The 25,207-nt window shown below is 41.4% G+C and overlaps 1 protein-coding gene across 1 annotated transcript in view; it reads right to left on the reverse strand.

Moving 5' to 3' along the window:
* Positions 1-10,597: 10,597 nt before the first annotated feature.
* LOC137420800 (insulin receptor) overlaps positions 10,598-25,207 on the reverse strand; it is a 352,072-nt gene continuing 337,462 nt past the window's right edge. The window contains exons 18-21 of the mRNA XM_078772308.1: positions 20,988-21,147; positions 20,742-20,871; positions 17,027-17,161; positions 10,598-11,861 (exon numbers count right to left, since the gene is read on the reverse strand). Coding sequence (XP_078628434.1) covers positions 11,240-11,861; positions 17,027-17,161; positions 20,742-20,871; positions 20,988-21,147 — 1,047 coding nt within the window. The 3' untranslated portion in view covers positions 10,598-11,239. The remainder of the gene's footprint in view (positions 11,862-17,026; positions 17,162-20,741; positions 20,872-20,987; positions 21,148-25,207) is intronic.

Consider the following 25,207-nt stretch of genomic DNA (forward strand, 5'->3'; position numbering starts at 1 on the left):
CCTCGGGCCATATATGCGGGCTCTAAGCTCGAGCCCGGCAGCCCGCCCAGTGCTGAAGTACGAGCTTTGAATAAAGACTCTTTGTTATACCAACGCGTTGTGGCCTACCTCTCTGGCAATCGAGTCCTGTGTGCGCGGCACCGCAATATATATATAGTTTGTTACGTGGAAGGGGGTGTGTGGGATCCATAGTCAGACCGTGGTAAGTGTAGTATGGTCCATGTGTTTCGAGTAGCTGTTAGATTGACATGTAACAGGGAACTGTCAGGTTAAGTTGTTTGTTACATGTGAATGACGTGATGCTGACAAGTCAGCATATGTAATTTATGGACAGGTTAGATCTTCATATGTGGGTGTGAACACCTCATGGTAGGTGGGGCTATTAGCCGAGAACTTCTCATGAGATACTTAAAGAACTTCTCATCTGTCTGGCCATCACAATCTGTCTGGCGAGTGTGTGTTAGCCATGGTGGTGTAATGTGCCATGTTGACGGAAGTGCCATCTACATTTATTTTTATAGGCGTCGCCTCCATGGGTGGGACGGCCAGAGCAGGGGACTATGCCTTGGTGGGGGATGGAGGGGTTGTGAGAAACCTTGCTTGAGGAAGGAGGACAAAGGGAGACCTGGTGGCAAAAGAAGAAGAGGCCTCGTTGTTGAGGTTGATTGCAGAAATCCTTGTGTGAAAGGACAGGCAAAACTGTTGGAGTGGACCAAGTGTGGCTTTGGCTTTGACCCAAGATGGGTTCACCCTGTGTTGGTGGAGGAAGAGGACCAAAGGCACCCCCAGGAGGCCTTGTTTAAAAGACATAGTTCCCGAGGCCTGGTGGAGGAAGTCTACACCAAACACGATCTTCATTGTGCTCGTGTTGGCTTCGGAATCGTCCTGCACCTGACCTGGTGCCTGAAGTGATCTGTTTTCAGCCTGCGTCCACCGTCCACGCACCAGATAAAGGGAAGTCTCGCCTGCAATTGTTTTGTTGTATGTTTGTGATCTGTGGTGGATCGTGGGTTAGGAATTGGTTTGTTTATATTTCCAATCGTTGTACATCCAAGTTTGAATATCCCCATTTACTTACCTCTGTGTTTATTTGACTCGCTTGGTTTGTTACATTTTTGTTTATTTATACCGGTAGCGTTTTGTTTCCCCCTTCCCTGCTTACTTTATAAATAATTCCTTTAAAAAGGTAAGAAACATGTTTCAGCTACCTGCTTCCGTGTCCGTTTCCCGCCATTAATTCGGCCTGATTGATGAAGTTCCTTGGTGAACAGTAAAGTTAGAATTAATTAAACAAACGTTGTAAAGTAAATAATAAAAGATCTTTCGGCCAAACTTCTGAGTCTAACTCGGTGCTGAGGTTCCTGTTTTAATGGGAGCTTCAGACATGACAAAATGTATATACAATGTGCTTGAGAAGCAGACAGTTCATGCTGCCTCGGGTTCGTTCGGACCTCACCACTTGCTATAAATGGGGTGTCATTGACAAGTATATAACCAGAACCATCGGCTTCAGTCGTTGGGAATGTGATGCGCAATGAGGCCCAACAAGACTGAATCTGGTTGGTAGTTTTTCACCTTTTCATCCACTGCACTGCTTGTTGTCACTCACTATTTCAACTGCTGGCCTGCATTCGTGGTGAGATACGTTGCTAGTTTACAAGGAGAGAAACATGTCAAGACTGATGAGTAAGTCGTGTTAGAAACAAAGCATAAGCCACCTCCTATGGGGATGAAAAAAAACTCATGTTAGAATAGCTGACCAAGAAAACTTCACAAATTGGTCCATAAATCGTGATCCCTTACTGAAACATAGATGAATACTTTTGGACCAGGGAGGACTCGGTTCCATCCTCTGATACCTGCACATGGGGATAACAACAAATGACACACACAGTGGAAATTGGCATACTTGAGTGGAAGGAGGGCCTGAGATTTGACAGACCGAGTGGAAGGAGGGCCTGAGATTTGGCAGACCGAGTGGAAGGAGGGCCTGAGATTTGGCAGACCGAGTGGAAGGAGGGCCTGAGATTTGGCAGACCGAGTGGAAGGAGGGCCTGAGATTTGGCAGACCGAGTGAGAGGGGGGCCTTATATTTGGCGGACCCGAGTGGAAGGGAGATCTGGGAAAGACGAGGGCCGGTGGCTGTGATGCATGGATGCACACGCACACATACACACGTGCATAGGTCGTGATTTGCACGTACACATGCATGATTATGGTTTATACACATGTTTGGCTTTGGTTTCTATTTTGCTTTGGCATGTTTTGTGTGACATCATTTACTGTGTATTATTGTATGCACACATTATTTTTATGCGTTATATACACATATACATATTGTGCACATGCTGTATTGTATACACACGTGTTATGCATGACATGTTGTATAGTGGTATGTTGTGTACACGCGTCTTGTGAGTGACATATTGCACACATATGGTGTGCACACACACACACACACATACATACACCATACACGCACGCATGTGCACATACACACATATGCTAACAGAGGTGGTACTTTGAGACTCGGTATATATCCTTCCATCTCCAGAGACCTACCCACATGTGGGGATAGCAGACCCACCCACATCTTTATTTATTATTCATACTACAGACGTAAATGAACACTCGTTTTTCTCTGCGTGCGTTGCACATGATGCGCAGCGAATTTCAACTCCCCCCTGCACCTTGCAGTTATTGTTATTTTAAAAAAAAAAACGCTTCTGTACACCGCCCTTGAGGCTCGGTTTGCAAGCCACCATCTACAATTCCAATAGAAGAGACGATTATTCTTTAATGGAAAATGTTTTTCGAGTTTGTTTCATCCTCAAATATAGACCACAGTGAACACACATTTGTGTTAACAGATTGGCGTTTAAAACCTACGCTTATGAAGGGGACAGACATCTGTACGAACACACAAACTGACATTGTGTTTTCTATGGTAGATTATACATACATAGCAGAAAAAACAGTTCTTGACACTTCCGATCTCTAATGATGGTCAGTGATGTCGGAAGAGATCCATGGAGGGTGTCCTGGATAGAACTTCAATGTCAAAGTTTTAATCAACCAGGTCTTCAAAGGTAAACTCTTGGTGGTCGTGGGCAAAGGCTATATGGATCTTCCCAACGACCTTGAGTGGGGTTGAGCCGACAGTCTGGTGGGCAGACTGGGAGCTCTTTCTTATACTGACACGTCAACATTTGTCAGTCGACAAACACATCATGTTTCCGGTGGCTCCACTATCAATTGTATCGGGTAATGGCTATAAAAGGTGTCCAGGTAAGGTGACTGGCACACCTGAACCCTGTGGGTTGAGGCGGTGTCGTCAACAGCAGGGTAGTGGAGAAGTTCGGTATCTGGTATGAAGTGAACCTCACATGAATCATCCTCTGATTCGTCAAAGATTGTGGTGACTTGTCGGACCCTGGCCATATATTTTCGGTGTTTTTTGGGTAGGTATTTAAACTTATTTGGAAATGCCACCATCATGACGCAATAAACCACTGTCACTATTGGCATAAGGATTCCTTCAACCAAACACGACACAAAGGTTCTGTGAGTAAACAGCACTTTCATTGGCTCATGAATAGTCTATAAGAAGATGTGGCCCATCGTACAGGAACCATCAGCTGACCATGTGAGCACACCCACCAACACGACATAACCTGATGTAATTTCCCCTCCAAAAATACAATATGGCTACTGGCGCTCAAAGAATCTTATTCTTCCGAACAGGAAGCAAAAGCTATGACATCTGAACATGCATTCAAAATAATGTGTCCGAGTCAAAAGTGCTTCATGATATTTGGTGAAAAGGGGTAGAAGGATCTATTATTAGTAAGACTTTTAAAATAATTAAGCAAACTAGCAAGTCGACCACATTTGGTGACATAATGGTTCAGAACGACCCCTCAGAGTCTGGGAGGTCGGTGGTTCAAACCCTGGCCGAGTCATACCAAAATCATTTAAAAGGGTACGTGCTGCTTTCTTGCTTGATGATCAGCTTCATAAATGATAGAACATGGACAAACAGCCATATGTTGGCAACCATTGCTTGGGCTTGATGGGCCATATGCCCTCCTCCTGCATTGAAGTTTCTTGTAAGACGACATATATTCAAATATTATCATTAAGCAAAGATGAATCCGGTGCATGATTGAAGAGCATAAATCATTCATCGCTGGGTATATTGTCCCTCAACTAGAGGTTGCAATTCAAACAATGAGGAAAATAAATAAACATGAATGCCAGTCTCAGCTGCTGCTGCAGCTGCAATACTCCTCTTGTACATTGCTTGAGGGACCCATGTGGAATGGAATATATAAAAAGCACAGAAAGATAAAACAAAAGTAATTATAAATCCAAGTTATAATGAATGATGCAGTTTAAAGTTTGTGCATAGAATGAATAACTCCTCTTTAGAATCCAAAGGCCTGTAAGCAGAAACAATATTTTTCTTTCCCTATAATTAAGTGTTAGCAGTCTGGTGTTGGCTTAGCGGTTTTGGTGCCGGCTTGGGATCATAGGATCCTGGGTTCGAATCCCGGTCGATCGCTGAATTGACGCCAGGGGGGTTGACTCAGCCTGTCATCCTTCCGAGGTCGGCAAATTGAGTACCAGCTCACTAGTAATTCCCTGTGTGTGGCAAGAGGTGACTAACAGGGTTGGCGGCAGGAAGGGCATCCGGCCATAAAACATTGCTTCAAATAAGGGACCACGGTGCCCGAAAAAGGAACATTGCTTCAAAAAGGGGACCACGGTGCCCGAAAAAGGCCAACCCCTGCTCTGTGGGGAAAAATGGTCTCTATAGGTGGTTCTTCTTCTTCTTCTTCTTCTTCTATAATTAAGTGTGAAAACATTTGGGACACCAAGACTAACATTCCCTTTAAAGGACGATTCGATTCTTGATTCGTATCTCTACACATATTGCCAATCGTTACTGGAGGAACCACAGATTTCTAAGTGGGCTTCAAAATGCAAGTGCAGACAGAATAGAGCAGTCTCTAGCATGTGAAACATTTCCTCTGTACCCAAGAATGCCTTACGACCCAAAGCTTTTGGAGGTAGTACAATGGTTGTTCTTCCTTGCGTATTGGCATCTCCACATTCCACCTTTCATCTCTGGATATTGTGGATAACAAAACTTGCACATGAGTGGCATAATCCATGAAGAAGACAAAACAAAGGGCTCTTTCCTTAATACAGCGGCCTCACGTCAAACAAGTTATTACGGTAGTCAAACTCATCATCGTCGTTTAGTGACACAATTGGGCAGTGGGTTATATAATGTCACCGCCAAATACACAATGCCACCACCCAAATAGTACAAGACAGGAATTTGGAATTCAGCTATTACAAAGTATAAAAAGTCTCCATCTTATAGTCACTGAGATTATTTTTTTTTTGTATACAAGATCGAGGCTCGTGTAAGAGCCAGCTAGCATTGATCACAAAAAACACAAACTGACACATAAAACATATGATAAAGGGAGCGGAGAACAAGATGGAGAGCAGGGACATCGGGAGATCTGTGGGAGGGAGAGGGCTTGGGGGGAGGAGGCATGGGAGGGGAGGGGGAAGGGGGTGGGAGAGGTTAAAAAAAAAAAAAACACATGGACACTGCTCGGACTTCCAGGAAAGAAGTCGGTATTTCAGAAAAGTGGATCTGGGGTGAATTAACGGGGGTAGAAATGTTTGACATTCAAGTCGGTGTATCACTTCCAGTCTTTAGCTTGTTTAGACATGGTGCTATGATACAAGGGGCACGCAATGAAGCACAGACCCCTATTACGGAACAATCTTCGACACATTCCACATAAGATGGACCAAATGTATCGCTACAGACTACATTCCAAATTATACAACTTGAAATTTTATTGTTCATTTTGCAAATTGATCACATATAATTGCACCTGAGACAATCCAACAGAGACTTTATTTTTGTCTTTTTTTTTCTTTACTTAAAACAAGGCATACAGTACAAACATATTTACCAAGCAGGCAATCAGACAGGCAGAGTACACCACCTCATTTAATAACTTCATCTTGTTTTAAATACTTTGAGCAAAATTGTTAATTTTCTTCAAAAAAGAGAATGGTTTGTACAGAGATAAGAACCAGAATGAGTCCTGGTGAGGCATGCTTCGAAGAAGATGCAAATAAACGGATGTAACATTTCAGACATATGATGAGCCGTGAGCACCCAAGGCATTGTTTTTCAGAAATATTGAGTTTGCTCAAAAACATGAACAGATAAAATATACAGATGATTGCATTTGGAAAATGATAATGTACGATTTGTTTGCAAATCCGTGTTAACCTGAGTTATCAGCATTAAGAAAAGGTGTAAGAAGTCAGCTCGTAAAACATTATATAGTCGCCTCGTTATCACCAAGGCCGTGTTAAATTACCCAAAGACACCTCATCACTACAGATATATTCTATAAAACCGATGTAAACTAGCTAAAGTATAAAAAATAAAACAACATTTAACAACAAATGAACGTCAGCAGCAATAACTTGTTGTACACCACCTACCCTAAAAAACAAGAAGAAGTTATAACCTCTCTTGTGAATGAACAACAACAAAAAAAACAATGTAAAAACAATCGGAATACTCTATTATAAAGTAGAAAAGTTTATAATCTAAGGAAAACACCGATTGACGTGAAACAAAAACTTTCACTACAAAACAAAATCTTACACAACACCTGTACCAAAATGACTTCATAGACTTTACTTACCCTGCTCGCATTTTCAACGAAACATTCCATTCAGATAACCTAGAAGATGAAGGAAATGACCGATGGACGTCAACCTCACCATGCCCGAGGTCGATGTGGAATAGTGATTCTAGTGTGGTGCTATCTAGACAGAGGATATGAGAAACAAAAGCAGTGCAGACATCGCTTTGTGAAGGCAATGCTGAAATGGATCCCCTATTGTTTATCATGAGAGCTGATAAAAATTTCAAGAAAATCTCATCACATCTCAGGATAACTCCTTTTTTTTGTAAAGATAAAGAACATGCCATACATCCTGCTTCCTCCTCCTGAAGTTTCTCTGCAGTTGAACCTCGATTTGTCGAAATATGGATAAACACGTGATAATGGGGAAGCGTTCATCTTAAAAGAAACTAGTAGGATGTTTTAAAGTACATCTTAATGTTAGTTGTTTTACTATGCCTACTGTATAAATAACTATGGCAAATTATTTTCACTTTCATTTGGTATTTAATGTTTTTTGTTGTTGTAAGTCAGTCAGTTCTATCTGATGCAACATTTGGCTATGAAACCTTCAACATTCCCATTGGTTTTGAGACGATCCATTATTTACATAATGAAGTGGAAGCCACAAAGGATGAAAAGTATTCACAACAAAATCAAGAAAGCAAATTATTTTATCTGCTCTGCTCAATGTCCTTGGGGAAAGTGTCAAAAGGACTTTGTAGCTTAACTCAAGACTCTGCTCTTGCTTTTTGTGTCATCTTGACGAGTTGGCGGACTCGCCATAGTACATACATGTTGCATGTGCAATGCAACCTGAACACCTCACAACAGCGCAGGTAGGTTCTATGACAAAGACCAACTACATCCCAGCTCCCTTTGAATGAGATTCCTAATTTCACAAGCAATGCAGATGCCTGGTGTTGTCTGGTGTCGTTAAGCCTGGTGTTGGCTTAGCGGTTAGGGGGCCGGCTTGGGATCCGAGGATCCTGGGTTCGAATCCCGGTCGATCGCTGAATTAACGCCAGGGGGGTCGACTCAGCCTGTCATCCTTCCGAGGTCGGCAAATTGAGTACCAGCTTGCTGGGATGAATGATCACGGTGTGTACCCCGATTTAGAATAGGTACACCGTATCCCTGCGCATCGTAAGAGCGTGACCAAGGGTTGGCGTCAGGAAGGGCATCCGGCCACAAAAACATTGCCTCAAACAGGGAACCATGATTGTCATGGGGCCCGCAAGGCTAACCCCCGCTCTAGTGGGGAAAATGGCCTTAAAACGATCATTCATTCATTCATTCAATGCAGATGCCGAAGAAAGATTAAATGACCTGATGCCATATGTTCGTAAAACAAATATTTTAAAGATCCCACAAACTTATCCAAAAAACAATTTAATTATAAAAAACTTGTTTGTCAACAGTGGAGATAAAACGTAATGACACTAAACATGTGATTTTTTTTCAGAACTGTCGGATCGATGTTGTTGTGCAAAGTTGTCTGCATGCATGAGCCATCCCTCACAAAACACGGAGCTACCATAGATAATTCATGATAATTCTTGCTTCAAAAACTCAGGCTCCAACTAATTCCTTCCACTCTCCACTTTCCTTTCCTTTCCACAGCCCAAGTCTCTAAACCATGAGACGATTGCCTGAGATTATACTCGTCATCCCCATTGCTGTTAGCCCTGAAATGATTAAAGCTTAGGTCCTCAAACCATGCTTGTTTGATGCGATTAATCTTGCTTTGTGGAACACCTATTTGTATGGAAGGCTGCAACCATCACACCAATATAAGACGGATTCAGCATTAACCCCGTAAAACTATTAAAAACACATTCAAAGCAAAGGACCTAAAACCTTTATCGTTCTACCACTTCCTGGTCATCAACAATCAGTTCGGCTTTGATTTTAGTCCCCAGAAATAGTGAATCTTCCTCTTCCAATGATTCAGGAATGAAGACACATTGTGACGCTCAAACAGCAGTCGGAGCACTTTCACGAAACATATCCAGTGCTTTGACAAATTGTGGAACCTAGTCCTGCTCAAAAACGTCTCTACATATGGAATCTCAATACCTGGCATGAGGTGAATGCAGTTAATAAATCTGGTTGACCAATATCTTCAATGTAAGCAAGCAATGCACTTTACCTCATTGGACACCATCTTCTATCTACCCATGGAAGGTCATGTTACTCAAAGCATTGTCTGATGTCCAATTATTTTCTTGATTCACACAATCTTTCCACCACCCAATGAACCATTTTGCAGAAAACTTCTGTGTGCAATAGTTCCTTATCTCTAAAGAATAATGCTGCCAGGTCTCAGGCCTCCTCCTCTACCGATGGACTGTCCTAAAGAGATCCTATCACAATCCAAACTTTCCATACAGTCCCACTCACATATGGGTGCAATCAATCTATTTCCTTCATCAATCCTCAGCTGCACTCATGTGCTTGTCGAACACCTTCTATATTGTATGATCTTTTCTACTCTTCTAAACCGAGTTTGTTTGTCTGTCGCATGTCTTCCTGCTTTCGATGACTTGCCTCGTTATTTGGACATGTTCTACCCTTTGTCTACAAAGAAACCTTAATTGCCACTTAGTTGTCTCAATAAGATTATGTTATTAATCAAAATTATTTATTCATACTTTAATCATTATAAGAGACAGCAGGATAGCATTACATTGGTAGTATTCTTACAACTTAGCTGTCAGTTTACATGTTTGAATGTTCCACATTCTTGCACTTCTTCTTTATGTTCAAAATTCCACAGTGTATAAAAGAGGACATTTGTGCTGTTACTCTGGGTCATTTCCTGGCATGAGTAAAGACTTCAGTTGGCCCCTAGATCTCACAAGACCACCAAGATCTGTAAACACCTGGAATATTCAAGGTCAAGAAATCAATGATGCTCAACAATGAACCTTTAAACAAAAACAACCAAAAAAAATTTCATTTTGTGTTCAGATTGTGTGGTGGAACCATAGGCACAACCGACTGAGAAACTGTCAAAAATGGTGCTCATGTCATACGTGTATACCTTCAATAGGAAATGTACAGACCGTGTGTGCCCGACCCAAATAACCCTCTGAGAAATGGTGCGAATAGAGGTGACTGAAATGATATTTGTTTAGGTAGAGTGTCCTGGTTGATTGTGTCCATGGATCCACCACATCTCCCAACAACATTTGTTTCTTTTCTGGTTTGAAATACTTTCATTTACATTATTACTAGTCCACCCCTACACAGCAGGGGACGGGATTTTGCAATTGTGTGTGTGTGTGTGTGTGTGTGTGTGTGTGTGTGTGTGTGTGTGTGTGTGTGTGTGTGTGTGTCCATCCGCAGGCCGTAACTTTTTTTTACCATTTTAGTTTTTGTCATCAAATTTTCAACAAAGCTTGATTATGAGAATATGGAGAAGAAGAATGTCATAATTTTGTCAAAATGTCAGCGTCACATAAAATCATCAATTTTCATCCTATTGACCTGTAATTTTAAGAATTTTCATATTGGGTCACTGAATCGGTTCATCAATCAAAAGCTAGAAGCTGATTGTTTTTTTAAATAGATCAAAAGGTCAAAGGTCAAGGTTGCATAAAATCATCAATTTCTATCTGATTGACCTGAAATTTAAAGACTTTTCATATTGGGTCACTGAATCGGTTCACCAATCAAAAGCTACAAGCCGCATTTCTCTTAAAAGTTATCGACAAGCACCTATATGGGATATTATTCACTCCCTCGTACACCGTTGTTATTATCTTTCATACATCCAATTCAGCAGATCTCAACGCTGTAAAAAAAATTGTTTTCTGTTATAGGTTGATTAATGTGCTTTGGGGGTTGTTTTTTTTTTTGTAAAAGTTAAGGGAAACTGTTCTAAAGCACTGATGAGAAAGTGCTTTGTTATTGTATATTATTACATAAAGCATGAGGAAATACAAAATGTGATGCATAAATAAGTGCAGACATCATAAATATGTTAGGAGGGTGGGATTTCTCAGCTTGAAATATGCTTGAGTTGATGTGCCTTCACAGGGTCATGTGCAAGGTCTTATAGAGTGAAAAGGCCTCTACTTTAGATGTGCAAAGGAAACCTTTTCTATCATAACAGCTTTACTGTGATCATAGATGTGTTCACGCAAATGACAGTCTTATACTCTTACATTAGACATTTAGCTTAATCCGCATCACCCGAAGAAACTGCATTCTTACCGCTACTGTATTCGCCCTGTGCATGATCATGGCATGGTATATCTTACAAACTTCAAAGTATTTTGGTCTTGACTTGATCTTATGTATTCCACCAAATACGCGTTCATCGTATTGGCGTTCGTTTCCTTGAAACAAGAAACGGATGAGGCAAGAAGGCCTGCCTTGTTGCATATGTGTACCTGAAACCGAAAAATGTGGTCCACCTATTAGAAAGGTTCCTTGGATTTGGTTGCTGATGAGATATTTTGAGCAGAGGTTATGACTCTAGGTACACAGCCATGGGACTAGCATGACATTGACTGTGGCAGTGGTACAGTCCGACCATCCTTACGGCCACCATTCATATGAGCATAAGACAACACCTTGTTGCCTAGGGCTTTGGACTCCGATGCAGAAGGTAGTGAAGAAGCGGAGGAAGCCCCGACTGAAGCAGCAGCCACCAACGAAGCATCGATGCGAGCATATGGCTCGACAGTACGCCGACGTGCTGCCATTGTACTCAACTCTGATCCGTCTGGTACCAGGGGTCTTGCAAGTCTGGGCAATGCTGCAGCTCCTTCAGAATGGCACCCCAGTGAGTTAGGGCTGTTTGAGGATAATTCTGCTGTATCATGTGTTCTAAGTGGCAGATCAATGTCAGATGGGGATGCTGAAGCGGCAAAATTGCAATATCTACTGGCCTTGTTCATACCAGGTGATGTTTTGAGTGGTGGAGAGTCCAATGGATAACTCTCCAGGTCTTCGAGGTCAAAAGGTTCACGGTTGGCTGCACGATTTTCATCACTGTGGTAGAACGAAACCTCTTGGAAACTCGGGTGAAGATCGTCCACAAGGCTATCCAATATCTCAAGGAAGGTAGGTCTGAGCCTGGGGTTGTACTGCCAGCAGAGGTGAATAAACTGTTCCCTGAAAGAGGCACATGTATATACACAAGATATGACTTCCAAATGAAGCATCAATCGGCTCAAAAAAGTCTATTCCGTGTGAATCCAAATACAGGATGTGCTTGTTAACTAATCAGAAAAATGATAAGGGCATTTATCTTTACAGTTCTTTAAATCAAGGATATTTAATTCAGGCTTTTGATAAGAGACTGCAAGATAAGAGGAAGTCTGTATTTTGATTAACTTCAGCTCTGACCAATGTTATTAGCACCACAAACAAATAATTCAACCATCCACGGCTTTGTAAATTGCTTCAAGATTTCATTGTTGAAAATGTTTTTTTTGTATACAATGTCAAATGCAAAATGCACGAGGAAGAGCGAGAACACTGAACAGATCAAATTGGAGGAGACAATAACCGGGGAGAGACACTAAGGGCTTTGACCTCCTGTGGGAGGAAGGATTCTGTTAAACACGTTACGTGCAGTGTATCACCAGCAGCCTGAATTGAGAGATATGTCAGGTTGGAGCAGGGGCCTCAGATGTTTGAGGTCCACACAGTGAGTTACAGGGGAGGATGTGTTGGGAGGGTGTAGGATGGGGGGGAGGCTGTCATGGTGTGGGATTGGGGGGGGAAGAGTCAGATAGGAGGGTGTGGGACGAGGAAGCAGCTGAGAGGGGTGGAACGAGGGAAAAGCTGAGAGGGGGTGGAACCAGGGGGGATTTGAGGGGGCAGGGTGAGGGGAAGCTTTAAAACGTTGGGGTGAGGGGTAATTCAGAAAGAGGGGCATGGAGTGGAGTGATGCTGAGAGAGGGACATACAGTGCATTCAGAAAGTATTAAGACCCTTTCACTTTTTTTACATTTTGTTATGTTGCAGCCTTATGCTGAAATCGTTTAAATTCATTTTATCCCTCATCAATCTACACTCAATACCCCATAATGAAAGAGAAAACAGGATTTTAGAAAGTTTTGCAAATTTATTAAAAATAAAAAACTGAAATATCACATTGACATAAGTATTCAGACCCTTTGCTATGACACTTTAAATTTTGCTCAGGTGCCTCCCATTTCTCTTGATCATCTTTGAGATGTTTCTACATCTTGATTGGAGTCCACCTGTGGTAAATTCAATTGATTGGACATGATTTGGCAAGGCACACCTTTCTATATAAGGTCTCACAGCTGACAATGCATATCAGAGCAAAAACCAGGCCATGAGGTCGAAGGAACTGCCTGCAGAGCTCAGAGACAGGATTGTGGCGAGGCACAGATCTGGGGAAGCCTACAAAAAAAATCTCTGCTGCATTGAAGGTTCCCAAGAGCACAGTGGCCTCCATAATTCTTAAATGGAAGAAGTTTGAAATAACCAGGTCTTCCTAGAGCTGGCCGCCTGGCCAAACTGAGCAATCGGGGGATAAGGGCCTTGGTAAGAGAGGTGACCAAGAACCCGATGGTCACTCTGGGTGAGCTCCAGAGATCCTGTGTGGAGATGGGAGAAACTTCCAGAAGGACAACCATCACTGCAACACTCCACCGATCTGGGCTTTATGACAGAGTGGCAATGATGGATTCCATGACTGCTGATAATTGGGAGAAGGCTGATTGGTCTGTAGTTGTAAGGATCTATTTTTGCACCTTTTTGTGTAAAGCGGTAATTTTGGCTGATTTCCGAGCTGATGGCAGATGGCCTTGAGCAAAAGAGAGGGTGAAGAGAATTGAGAGAGTATGTGAAAGAGCGGCAGAGCAGGATTTTAGGACCCGTGGGCTGATACCGTCTGGTCCAGTTGCAGAATCAGTCTCGGATTGACAGAAACGTCACCTTGTCAGGAGAGGACACAGAGTCCAGGAGCAGCTGGGTATGACTGGGTATGGTGGGTACAGAGAGGGATGGGCTTGGTACACAAGATTTTGAGGCAAACACAGAGTTGAGGCATTCAGCTTTTTCACGTGCGGATTCAGCTGTGGAAGCCGTTTGAGGTAAGGGAGGGGATGGAGTGGGAACAAACACCAAAAACAGATTTGACCAGACACTACCAGGATTTGGAAGAGGGAGACAGGTTTGAGAGTTCAATCTTGAGAGTGGAGAGACATTGTTTCCTGGCTCTTAGTCAGGGCCCTTAGGGATATTTTGGGCCGTTTGGTTCAAATTCTTCCAAAAGCACCAAATTTGGCCCAGATGTTGCCCATGCCATACTCTTTCGATTTTTGACGGGCGCCAAGACGGGCGCCCCCCCCCCCACCCGGGGGCCCCATATTGGCGAAATACTAAATGGCCACCACCCGGATTAGAGGAAAATCAGTTAAATAACCAAAAGGGTTGGAATCATGTATGATACCACTTTTCAGGGGCTTTCGACGTCGAGGAATCCAATTATGATGTTATTTTGATGATTCGAGGTCAAGGTCAACCCTCAAGGTCATCTTAAAGGTCATTTTTGAGTCAAACATGTCGGTTTTTGAGTTTTTTGTCAAGATTTACGCGAGGTTCACCATTTTATGTTTCTGGGTTGGGTAATCGAACTCTGACCTTATTTTTGACAATTAGAGGAAATATTTACATGTCTATTTCCTAATTTTCAGGCATATGCAGTTCATCAGTCTAATTACAAAGGTATGGATTTTGATGTTTTATGAACTGTATGCCATATCCTTGTGTTTAATTTTTGTGCGATCATGATCCGGGTTCATGTATACATGATTGTATACATGTCATAAATATGACGTCATAGGTCTTGTGACCTGGCGGCCATATTGGATTTTATGAAAACCTTAAAAATGGATCCCTGCCTTCATTTTTCGATCGATTCATTTTGAACTTTGACCACTTGTAGTACGCCATGTGATTGGATGCATATCCTAATTATGACGTCATAGGTCAGGTGACATGGCGGGATGGACCGGTATGGTCCCCGGATCATACCGCCCTTGGCGCCCGTCAAAAATCGAAAGAGTATGGCATGGGCAACATCTGCGCCAAATTTGATGCTTTTGGAAGAATTTGAACCAAAATATCCCTAAGGGCCCTGACTATCTCCTGAGGGTGGACACGCACTTGTTCCGGGCTTTGTGAAAGGAAATGAGATTTCCTACCGTTGGATTTGCCTTCCAGGAGGCGAAAGCAGGTTATTTCAGGGCAACTGCCTCACGACAAGCTCCAGTGTACCATGGAAGGGAGGAAGGGTATGACAACTGAAGATGAGATGGGATAAATCTGTGCATGAGAGAGAGCAGTTTACTTTAGAAGAATTCCCAGGATGAGTTGATGTCAGAGGCAGTAGAGATGGGAGACCAGTCCAGATGATTGATGGCTGCTTGAAGACCGTGCCAGTTGGCCTGAGTGAAAAGCCAAACTCGTCAACGCTGAGGAGATTCTCTGAGAATGGCCAGAGAGATGTCCACTTTAACAAGCAGATGGTCAGATGAACCGATTGGAGCAGAAGAAGAGGAGCAGACTTGTGGGGTACTCATGATGGAGAAATAAGGAAAGTGAAGCGATATAAAATGTTTTAAAAAACTTTTAAAGGAAGAAGCATTTCCTTCAATAAAGATTCAGTTTGAAGATATTGAGAAAAGGGAGAGATAAGGAATGAGGTACGGGAAGCATCGGTAGAAGGCACAAAATATATTGTCTTTTGCAAAGAAAAATTGATTTTAATTTTTTTTTTTTAAGTGAGGAGAGGAAATAGGATAACGTTGAAGAAGCAGAAAGGACAGGATTTTTTGGGGAGGAAAAAGAAGCGGAATGAGAAACAACTTCAAGACTGAGACAATTTTGCCAAGTTGATGTGGTGTGTGTGTGTGTGTGTGTGTGTGTGTGTGTGTGTGTGTGTGTGTGTGTGTTTGATGTAGTGTGTATGAGCTATTGGTCGTTATCTCCATATGAGGGTTTCAGAAGATGGAACAGAGCCCTTCCAGGTCTCAAAGTATCCACATTTGTGTATGTGTGTATATACGAGTGTGTGCACATATGTGTGTAAGTGTGTTAGGGTAGGGCAGGGTACGCACGTGAAAGTTGCTGTTGTAGAGTGCTATCTCCACACGTGGGTGGGTTTCAGGAGATGGAACGGAAACATACCAGGTCTCTGTGTGTGTGTGTGTGTGTGTGTGTGTGTGTGTGTGTGTGTGTGTGTGTGTGTGTGTGTGTGTGTGTGTGTGTGTGTGTGTGTGTGTGTGTGCTTTTTGTATATGTTGGGGTGATTGGCTGATCAGTTACAGCTCACAATGTGAACGTACTTAAAAGACAAACTTAAAAAGTAAACAGCTAATATTCAAGACTGAGACAATGAAAACCACATGAAAAAAAGAATCCATTAATCTTCAACTATGTAGTCACTTGTCTAATTCTGCCATAATTGCTCGGCATAAAGGGTGACTGCATAATATAAATTAGAATGGCACTTGGTAGAGCGCATACCTCCGCTAGGCTGAACAGTTGATGTTTTGTATCCGATTGATGGGCCGGATCTGGATGAGGACATGGACCAAAATGTAGTTTTGGTCATCTACCCAACTTGGCTTGTTCTTGTAATCTACCCAACGGATTCACCCAGTTTTGTCATAATCGGTCCACAAATTGTTAAAATATGATTGCATATGTTGTTTTTGGCCCTATCACACAATGGTGAAGAAATACTTAAACAATTTAAAAATTCCCAAATCCGGATCTGCATTCAGATGTTCACCAAAATCGAAACGATTCAATCTTGTCTTACACCGAACCTGTCCACCAAGTTTCATCAGAATCCTCCATAACCTTTTGAGATATTATGCTTTTTATCGGTTTTAGCCCAATCACTCTTTTTTGGAATCTCCACCAAAAATGACTCAATTCTTCCTGGTCAAACACCTAACCTAACCTGTCCACAAAGTTTCGGCCAAATCTGTCGACAACTTTTTGAGATATCCTGTTCTCAAACAGACAGACAGGTGGAAAACATAACTGCCATCCACTTTAGGTGGCGGAGGTAATTATATTGTCAAACAATGGCAAACTGATCCCAATGCTTGTCTGATATCTTTTGTGAATACACAAATTTAAAAAACTGGAATGAAAGAGTATCTCTTATCAGAGTTATGGTCTATAAACACTACATATTGAACATTTGCTTAAGGTAAATAGGCTAAAGTGTTTCTATTTATGTGAAAAGCAACTATACTGAATATAGTTATTCAAGTTGTACTTACAGCCTCTGAGGACAACTCGTAGGCTTTTCCAGCAGGCCTCCATCCATAACAAACTTAAGCACCTGCTCATTGGACATTCCCTGATATGGCTGCTCTGCCAATGTCGCAATCTCCCACAGGACCATGCCGAATGACCTGCACCAGCAGATGACATTCAGTTAGGATTATACAATACCTGTATTGTACATTTCTTAGAAGGAAAAATGATCTGATCATGAAAAGATTAACTGGAGAGTTCATAGAACACTTTACCCCACACAGTCTTGAGGAAAAAGGACATGGTGGGGTTTGAGAGCAGCAAATTTGATTGGTCGAGATGATGTAAAGTGCCGTAATATTTTGTCCAAGTACTGCTAAACGAAAGCGTTAAATTGGTGCCTGGAACCATCTTGCACTCTCCTTGTCTGGATTGCTGGTCTCACTTTCTGTCTCACTCAAGCTATACAGTAGCTACTGGGCTAGCTTTAATCTCTCTTTCAAAGAAACATCACACACTTTTCTTACTCATTTTCACTCCTCACCTTTACATTCTCTTTACCTCAAAAACTCTTAGACTATTGTACACCGCACCTTTCCTATGCCATCTCCAGGCGCTGCAAATCGTCATTACCGGGCACCGAAGGGGGCTCGGCAATGACGCACGCTGAAAGGGAGTACTCAGTTTTCACTCTGGTTGTTTTCTTTCTTCTTTGTTTGTTTGTCCGGGCGATATCTCAGCCATCCTTTGAGCTAGGAAGCTGAAATTTCGGCACAATAATGAGCAAGTACTTTGTCAAAAACGGATTTTTTTGTTTTTTGATTAATCAATTAATTGATTAGTTATTTAATTATTCGCGATTAATTAAGTACTTATACATTTCCTTTCTCTTCTGACCATTATCTCAGGCACCTTTTGAGTTAGGAAGCTGATATTTGGACATGCCAATGACCAGGTGATTTGGCTGCAAAGGCTATTTTTGATTTATTGATTCATCAATTAATCGATTAATTATTCAATGAATGTCAATTTTTTTTTAAGTTGCAGATTCGGATGAAATGGTGGTGGTTTATGTGTTATATTAGTCAATTGATTAATTTTTTTTATGATTATTATTTATTTATTTTCATTATTAATCATTTATTTCTTTTCTTTATCATCTGGGCAATATGTCAGGCACCTTTTGAGCTAGGAAGCTGATATTTGGACATGACGATGACCAAGTGATGTGGCTATAAAGGGTATTTTGATTTATTGATTAATCAATTAATCGATTCATTATTTATTGATTAATACATTAGTTTTTTTACATTTTTAATTAATCATTTCATTTAATTTAGAAAAGTTACATCTTCAGATGAAGCACTCATGGTTTAGTTATGCCATTAGCCAATTGCTAAAAAAAAAAAATTTATGACAATTTTTTATTGATTTTAATGATGCAATTAATCAATCAATTATTGCACACCTCTCCTTCCCAATACAGTCTCAGTGAGCTGCACGGTGGTATTGCCGGGCGCCAGGGGAGCCCTGGCAATGCCGCGCTGGAGGATATTTAATTATTTGGCATGGGGGTGGTGTACTTTGAATGTATCTGTACTTGTTCACTTTTTCTTCACTTTTCCATCAATGCAGTTCTTTTATTTAAGACCTGGCCTCGATTAGAACTATATAGTCCGTGACTGGAGCCTTCAACATAAAAAAAAAATTCAATTGGAGAAATAAAAAGATTTAAAAGGTTGTATAATTTTTTATTTTTTTTCAGAATTTACCGCTATTGATGCAATGTCTTTTACACAACCTTATTTAACACGTTAAATTAGTTATTCGTGCCTGTTGTTTGTATCCTTTATGACGTCCTTAAAAAAAACAGCTTCCTGTTTGGAATGATTTTCAATTTTGTTTGACTGCCAGACAGGCAGACGGAGTAAAACAAAAAAACTCACTCTCTGTGCATGTGCGATCGGGACGAATTCAGAGCTAATTACTGATAAATTACTGATTTTGGTTCACGAGTTGTCAAGTGACCACTATATTCGTCATGTGTTTGTGTGTGTCTGTCTGTGTGTGCGTGTGTGTGTCTGTCTGTCCGCAGCATAACTACCCGATGATATCATCCGATCTTGATGAAACTTGGGTGGGAGGTTGATATCATGATCGCTTTGTGTCCTGCCGAGAGTGGGCGTATTGCGCCCATTGTGGGCGGAGCCATGCCCGAAAAAGATGTCTTTTTAGGGGGTAATCGAGTTCAAGCTACATCTTCTCAGAGGGGTTTGGTGGAATCTGACAGGGGTTTAGGTATTTGGTTAGGCCCATGTCATGTGTCTAGCCCCACGGAGCTCAATTTTTCATTTTTTTTTATTTTTATTTTATTTTTTCATTTCATTTTTCACCGAATTGTCGGTATTGTGTAGCTAACTAACCTCATAACTGATTATACATTCTTTTCTATCTCATTTCAAGGTCAGTAACCTTCGTTTTGATATTTCCGGGCCTGGCCTGTCCGGGCCTGTTTCGGTTACAGTCCCTCCTTTGTCATTGAATACCGCTCGCTCGTGAACCATCGTCGTCTCCTGACTTGTTCTGATTAGTATTAAAAATATTGGCATTCAATTGAAACCAATTTGGTCCTTGTTCATAAATATGATGTTTGAAGGCAGACAGACAGACAAAGTGAACCAATTGCTTAACCCTGCCTTTTGCTTCATGTGCATGGGGTTATAAATATTCGTTGGAAATCAATGTGCATATATAGATGGCTTATTATACTAACCAGTGAATGAATGAATGAATGAATGAAAAATGAATGATCGTTTTAAGGCCATTTTCCCCGCTAGAGCAGGGGTTAGCCTTGCGGGCCCCATGACAATCATGGTTCCCTCTTTGAGGCAATGTTTTTATGGCCGGATGCCCTTCCTGACGCCAACCCTTGGTCACGCTCTTAGGATGCGCAGGGATACGGTGTACCTATTCTAAATCGGGGTACACACCGTGATCATTCATCCCAGCAAGCTGGTACTCAATTTGCCGACCTCGGAAGGATGACAGGCTGAGTCAACCCCCCTGGCGTTAATTCAGCAATCGACCGGGATTCGAGACCAGGATCCCAAGCCGGCACCCTAACCGCTAAACCAACACCAGGCTCATTATACTAACCAGTGTACTAGTATAATTGATTTCAACCTATAAAACTTCTTCTTCATCTTCCAATAAAGAGCATAGACCTCGAAAGAGCATAATTAAATGTATATTGAAAGACATAGATGGCTCATATTTAGACAGGGTATTTTCAAGCAGGATTGCCTACTTGAGATATACAATTTGATAATTACGACAAGGGCCTGCTTTATCCTCAATCAGCCACAAAGGCTCTGCATATTTGCTCCAACAAAGCGTTCATGCCCAACATGTCAGCTTGTCCTTGCTTCCCATGGTAGTTAGGATACTTCGATAAACGTTTTGTTGATTCCATCCACTGTTCTACCTGTCTACTGACACACAACGACCATAACCTTCACGATTAAGTCTAGCTTCCTATTATAGGTAATGATAGTGAAGTAGCCAAAGTACATGGACGGATGATCGGTCGGTCGGATGGAGCTCATTTTAATGTCGCCCGTCTACGACCTTGTTGCAGGGCGGCGGACAAAAAAAACAAACAATGACAATGTATGAAAGACTCAATCTTCAATCTTCATGCTTGAATATTTATTGCTTTGAGTTTTGTCCACAACTCACCAGACATCAGAGTGCGTTGTGAAGACACCATCTTTCAGAGACTCTGGGGACATCCACCGCACTGGAAGCAAGCCTTTCCCACCTTTTCGATAGTAATCAGTCTCATATATATCACGTGTCATACCAAAATCTGCAAGAGCCAAACACCATATCATGAACACAGCATAGAAAAAAAAAACCTCCAGGTCTTCATGGCTGTTTTACAAAATACAACTAATTGGCCAAGAAGGAAAACGATGTCCTCACCGCCAATTTTCACAGCATAATCCTCAGCCACCATGCAGTTCCTTGCTGCCAAATCTCTGTGAACAAACTTCTTGGCATTGAGGTACGCCATTCCATCAGCAATCTCGCCAGCCATTTGCAGCATCTCTTGCAGGCTCGGTGAAGGGGAGTCAAGCTTTTCCTGCAAAAGTTGTAACCGACACTTTTAATGAAACTCCTTATGAAGATACATTCAAATATATCTTAATAGATACATGGGAAGAATAATTTATTACAATGTGAGAAACAAAGATGTCAACAAAAAATATTTGTGCTCATCGAAATGCTTTGTATTTCTTGTATTCTAGGCATAAAAAGGGCTTATTGTTGTAACATAACAAACCCAGTTTTAAAAAACAAATAAACACACAGCTCTAAATGTTAATTATATTGGTAAACAGAATGAATATTGTGTTCAAATTCCATCCACCAAGTACCTTCAATGGTCGGTGCAATTGCTGTATATGCAATTTAAAAAGAAATGACTCAGTCTGGAGGTCGACAGTTCGAACCAAAGACGTAAAATGGTACATGCTGGTACCTTGCTTGATGTTCAGCATTTAAAGAGGATAGAGCATGGACAAACAACCATAGGTTGGCAACCATTGTGTAAGCTTGAAGGGCCTTATGGAAACTCATATTACGTGTACCTCTGCATGTGTTGGTTTAAAAAAAAAGTTATTGAAAAGATGTTTCATTAACTTTAACAAGTGTGGTTTATGTTAAAACTTTGGCAAACCAAAGATTCACCTACATGTTTAAGGTGAATGTTTTCCCCACGCACGCGAAGCGAAAAGCACGGTTAAGCAATTGGTGCATGTCCATCTGTCTGGCTGTCTTATCAGTTTATGATCGTGAGTTTATGATCGAGGAACATGAATCGGAAGACAAGTTTGCCCTTTTTGCCTTCTTTTTTGTATTTGTCCCGATCGCACATGAGCAGAGGAATGGTATAATTTTATTTTACTCTGTCTGTCTGCCTGGCAGTCAAACAAAATTTAAAATCATTCCAAACAGAAACCTTACTGTTTTTAATGACATCGTAATGGACACATACAACTGGCATGAAGAACTAATGTAACATGTTATATAGGGTGCTGTAATAGCTGCTGGGTAAAACTGCGGTAAAACCCAGAATTAATTTATTTATATACCCCCAAACCTCGTTAAACCTTTATTGCCTCTGCCACCTTATGGAAGTTATGTTTTCACCCCTGTCGGTCTATTTGTCTGTGAACACGGTATCTCAAAAAGTTATGGAAAGATTCGGACGAAACTTGGTGGACCGGTTGGGTTTGTGACGAGGACTAATCGATTCAGTTTTGGTGAAGATACGGATCCGGATACAAGAATGTCTAAATTTTCGAAGTGATTCTTCACCATTTATAGCTGAGTTTGCAATTTATAGCTGTGTCTGATTTCGAACCCCAGTTAGACAGCTCAGAGGTGGGTGTGTGTGTGCTGTATGCTTGTCACCCTTGCATGTTGTAAAAGCTGCACAAAAGGTCGTCTTTGCTTAAGCTTCAAATCTATTTGTTCCTCTTCAGAATGAGGACTTAAAGTCTTAAAAGGTAATCTTTAGAAATGGCAGTAATATCTGATTATCTGTCCTTTTGTTTGTCTTCCTTTTGCCTGTATCAACAGAACTTGTTCCAAGTCCTAGGGACAAATGAGTGGGTCACCCAGCTGTTTAAGTGACCTTTTATAAATCATCTCACTTTATGATACCTGCACAGTTGTCTCTCAAAATGTATGCATAATCACAGTGAGGGCCAGAAGGATGGCCGAGAGAAGCATGCTCGCCTCTGAGTAGTCTCACCTGTGTTCAAATCCTGACTATAAACGGTCATCCCTGTGTGTCACGGGCAGGGTGATTCTAAAATGTGATCGCACGTGCGCAGAGAGGAGTGAGATAATTTATTTTACTCTGCCTGCTTGTCTGACAGTCAAACAAAACGGTAAATCATTCCAAACAGGAAACTTACTGTTTTTAAGGACGTTATAAAGGGCACAAACAACAGACATGAATAACTAATGTAACGTGTCAGATAGGGTGGTGTGATGGACACTGCGTAAAACAGCGGAATAAATTTATTTTTATGTTTTTTAACGTCTTTAAACCTTTTTTTGAATTTATTATTATTATTTTTTGATTATTTTTTGAATAATCAACATTATAACACTGGAACAAAAGTCGCCTTCATAAAACTTCCAAGAACCTCTAGTTTATCAGACATTTCCATAGGGTGGTGCATACGACTGATTAATAGCACTAATCTTCCAGATTTCTCTTTTTAGGATCTTTAAAATCATTATTTTATTACAATTGAAGTATATACTTGAACACTGCGCAGGGTATCGTTTTTTATTAACGCTTTAGTTGTGCCTCCGTCGAAGAAGTCGCCGGTGGGATTATGTTTTTAGGTTGTCTGTCCGACTGTCCGTCCGTGAGTCTGTGATAGGTTTTTGTTGCCATGATAACTTGAGAACAGCTGAAGTGATCGAATTCAAACTTGGTACAGGTATGTATAATGATGTAAAGATTAACTGATTAGATTTTGGGGTCCCAAGGTCAAAGGTCAGAGGCCATGTCAGGTAAATATGTGATAACTTGAGAACAGCTGAATGGATTTCAATCAAACTTGGTACAAGTATTATAATGTTGTAACAATATTGGCGGAGGCATATCGGTCAACGTCGTGATGTTGAAGAGTGTCGTTCTAGTTTATATTCTAGTGTAAATGTTTCATTCCAGTTTAAATGGCACATAATTCTTAAAACATGCTACAAATCTCAGGCAGTTTCTTCCCAGCGACTTGCTGCTGGGATTCAATCTTGAAGTTGGGATCAGGTAACCTGGTTCCTTTCAACCAAACAAAGATACATTGGTCATCTCGAGCAAGCCAACATCAATGTTCCTCCTCCTGAAATGTCTGGCAAACAATTCAACCAATCCTTGGCCATTGCAAGGTTAGCTGTCGAGGTTTCTTCTGTTCTTTCCTGGAAGCCTCATATCTATATAATAATAGCGTAAGGACTCGACTTTGTTATCCCTTTTACGCCGCACCCAGTGACCCGATGCCTACGGCACTAATGGATTTACGATCTACGAACCGTGCTCTTTGTTTATCACGTACAGCCATACTCGAAAAATCTGAATTAGCCGACGTTGGGGCCCAAAAGCATCCGATTAACTGCCGATACGACGCCATCTTACGACGCCATCTTATTGGCATCTCCTGGGCGAAGGCGAAGCAAGCCGTCCGCTGATTGGACAGGCGAAGGCGAAAGCAAGCCGTCCGCTGATTGGACAGGCGAAGGCGAAAGCAAGCCGTCCACTGAGTGGACAATCCAGAGCATGCATTTGTGCCGGTGTCGGCGATCGTTGTTCATATATGCACTCTTCATTCTCATCTTTCTTCCTAACTCTTACTCGGACAAGCAAATCCCCTATGCCATCCATAATGGTACACTCTATCCATACACCACATCCTCCCTTCCGTGGATGTTCCACGGGTTTCGGCTAGTTACCACTATTTCTCGAAAGGCTGCCAGGAAGCATGGCCTTCTCTTCAGAGCCAGAAAGTATTTTATATCGAGCCAGATTCTTACTCTTTATAGAGCTCAGGTCATATGTGAGCAGCACTCCTCCATCTGTATTTCACATTCAAGAACACATCTCGGTCTAAGCAATCAGATTGCTTTGCAACAGCTAACATACGAACAGCCTTTGGTCTCTGGCTCACCCGAGCAGTTTCATCACTCTTTGTTCTAGCGCTAACATGGTTTCAATGTAACATTATTGCTGTTAAACATAATTGGTTCACATAATCCCATCTCTAATGGTTCAATTGAACCGATTCCCAGATCAAACTTTTGGTCCCCAGGATAATGTTATCAACAATTAATCTTTATTATTCACTGAGGCTTATGCTAAACTTACCTACTCATTCAATGATCTAATATAATTACTTCCTAATTTAATTGATGACATTACTGTAACAACCCTAAATTTTATACACAACAAGCTGCACCCAATGTGGCGCTGTCTATCCTATACTCTTGATACGCTACAGGATATATGGGTACACTATCAGAATGGAGACTGGATGGGAGGAGCGGTAGTGAGAGTGAGAATTATTGAAGTTGTGACTGGGCAAATTAACAATATCGGATAAACAATCGGAAAAAGCAGTCTAATT

The sequence above is a fragment of the Myxine glutinosa genome, chromosome 2 (genome assembly GCF_964187855.1).
Source record: "Myxine glutinosa chromosome 2, kmMyxGlut1.1, whole genome shotgun sequence".
Lineage (NCBI taxonomy): Eukaryota > Metazoa > Chordata > Myxini > Myxiniformes > Myxinidae > Myxine > Myxine glutinosa.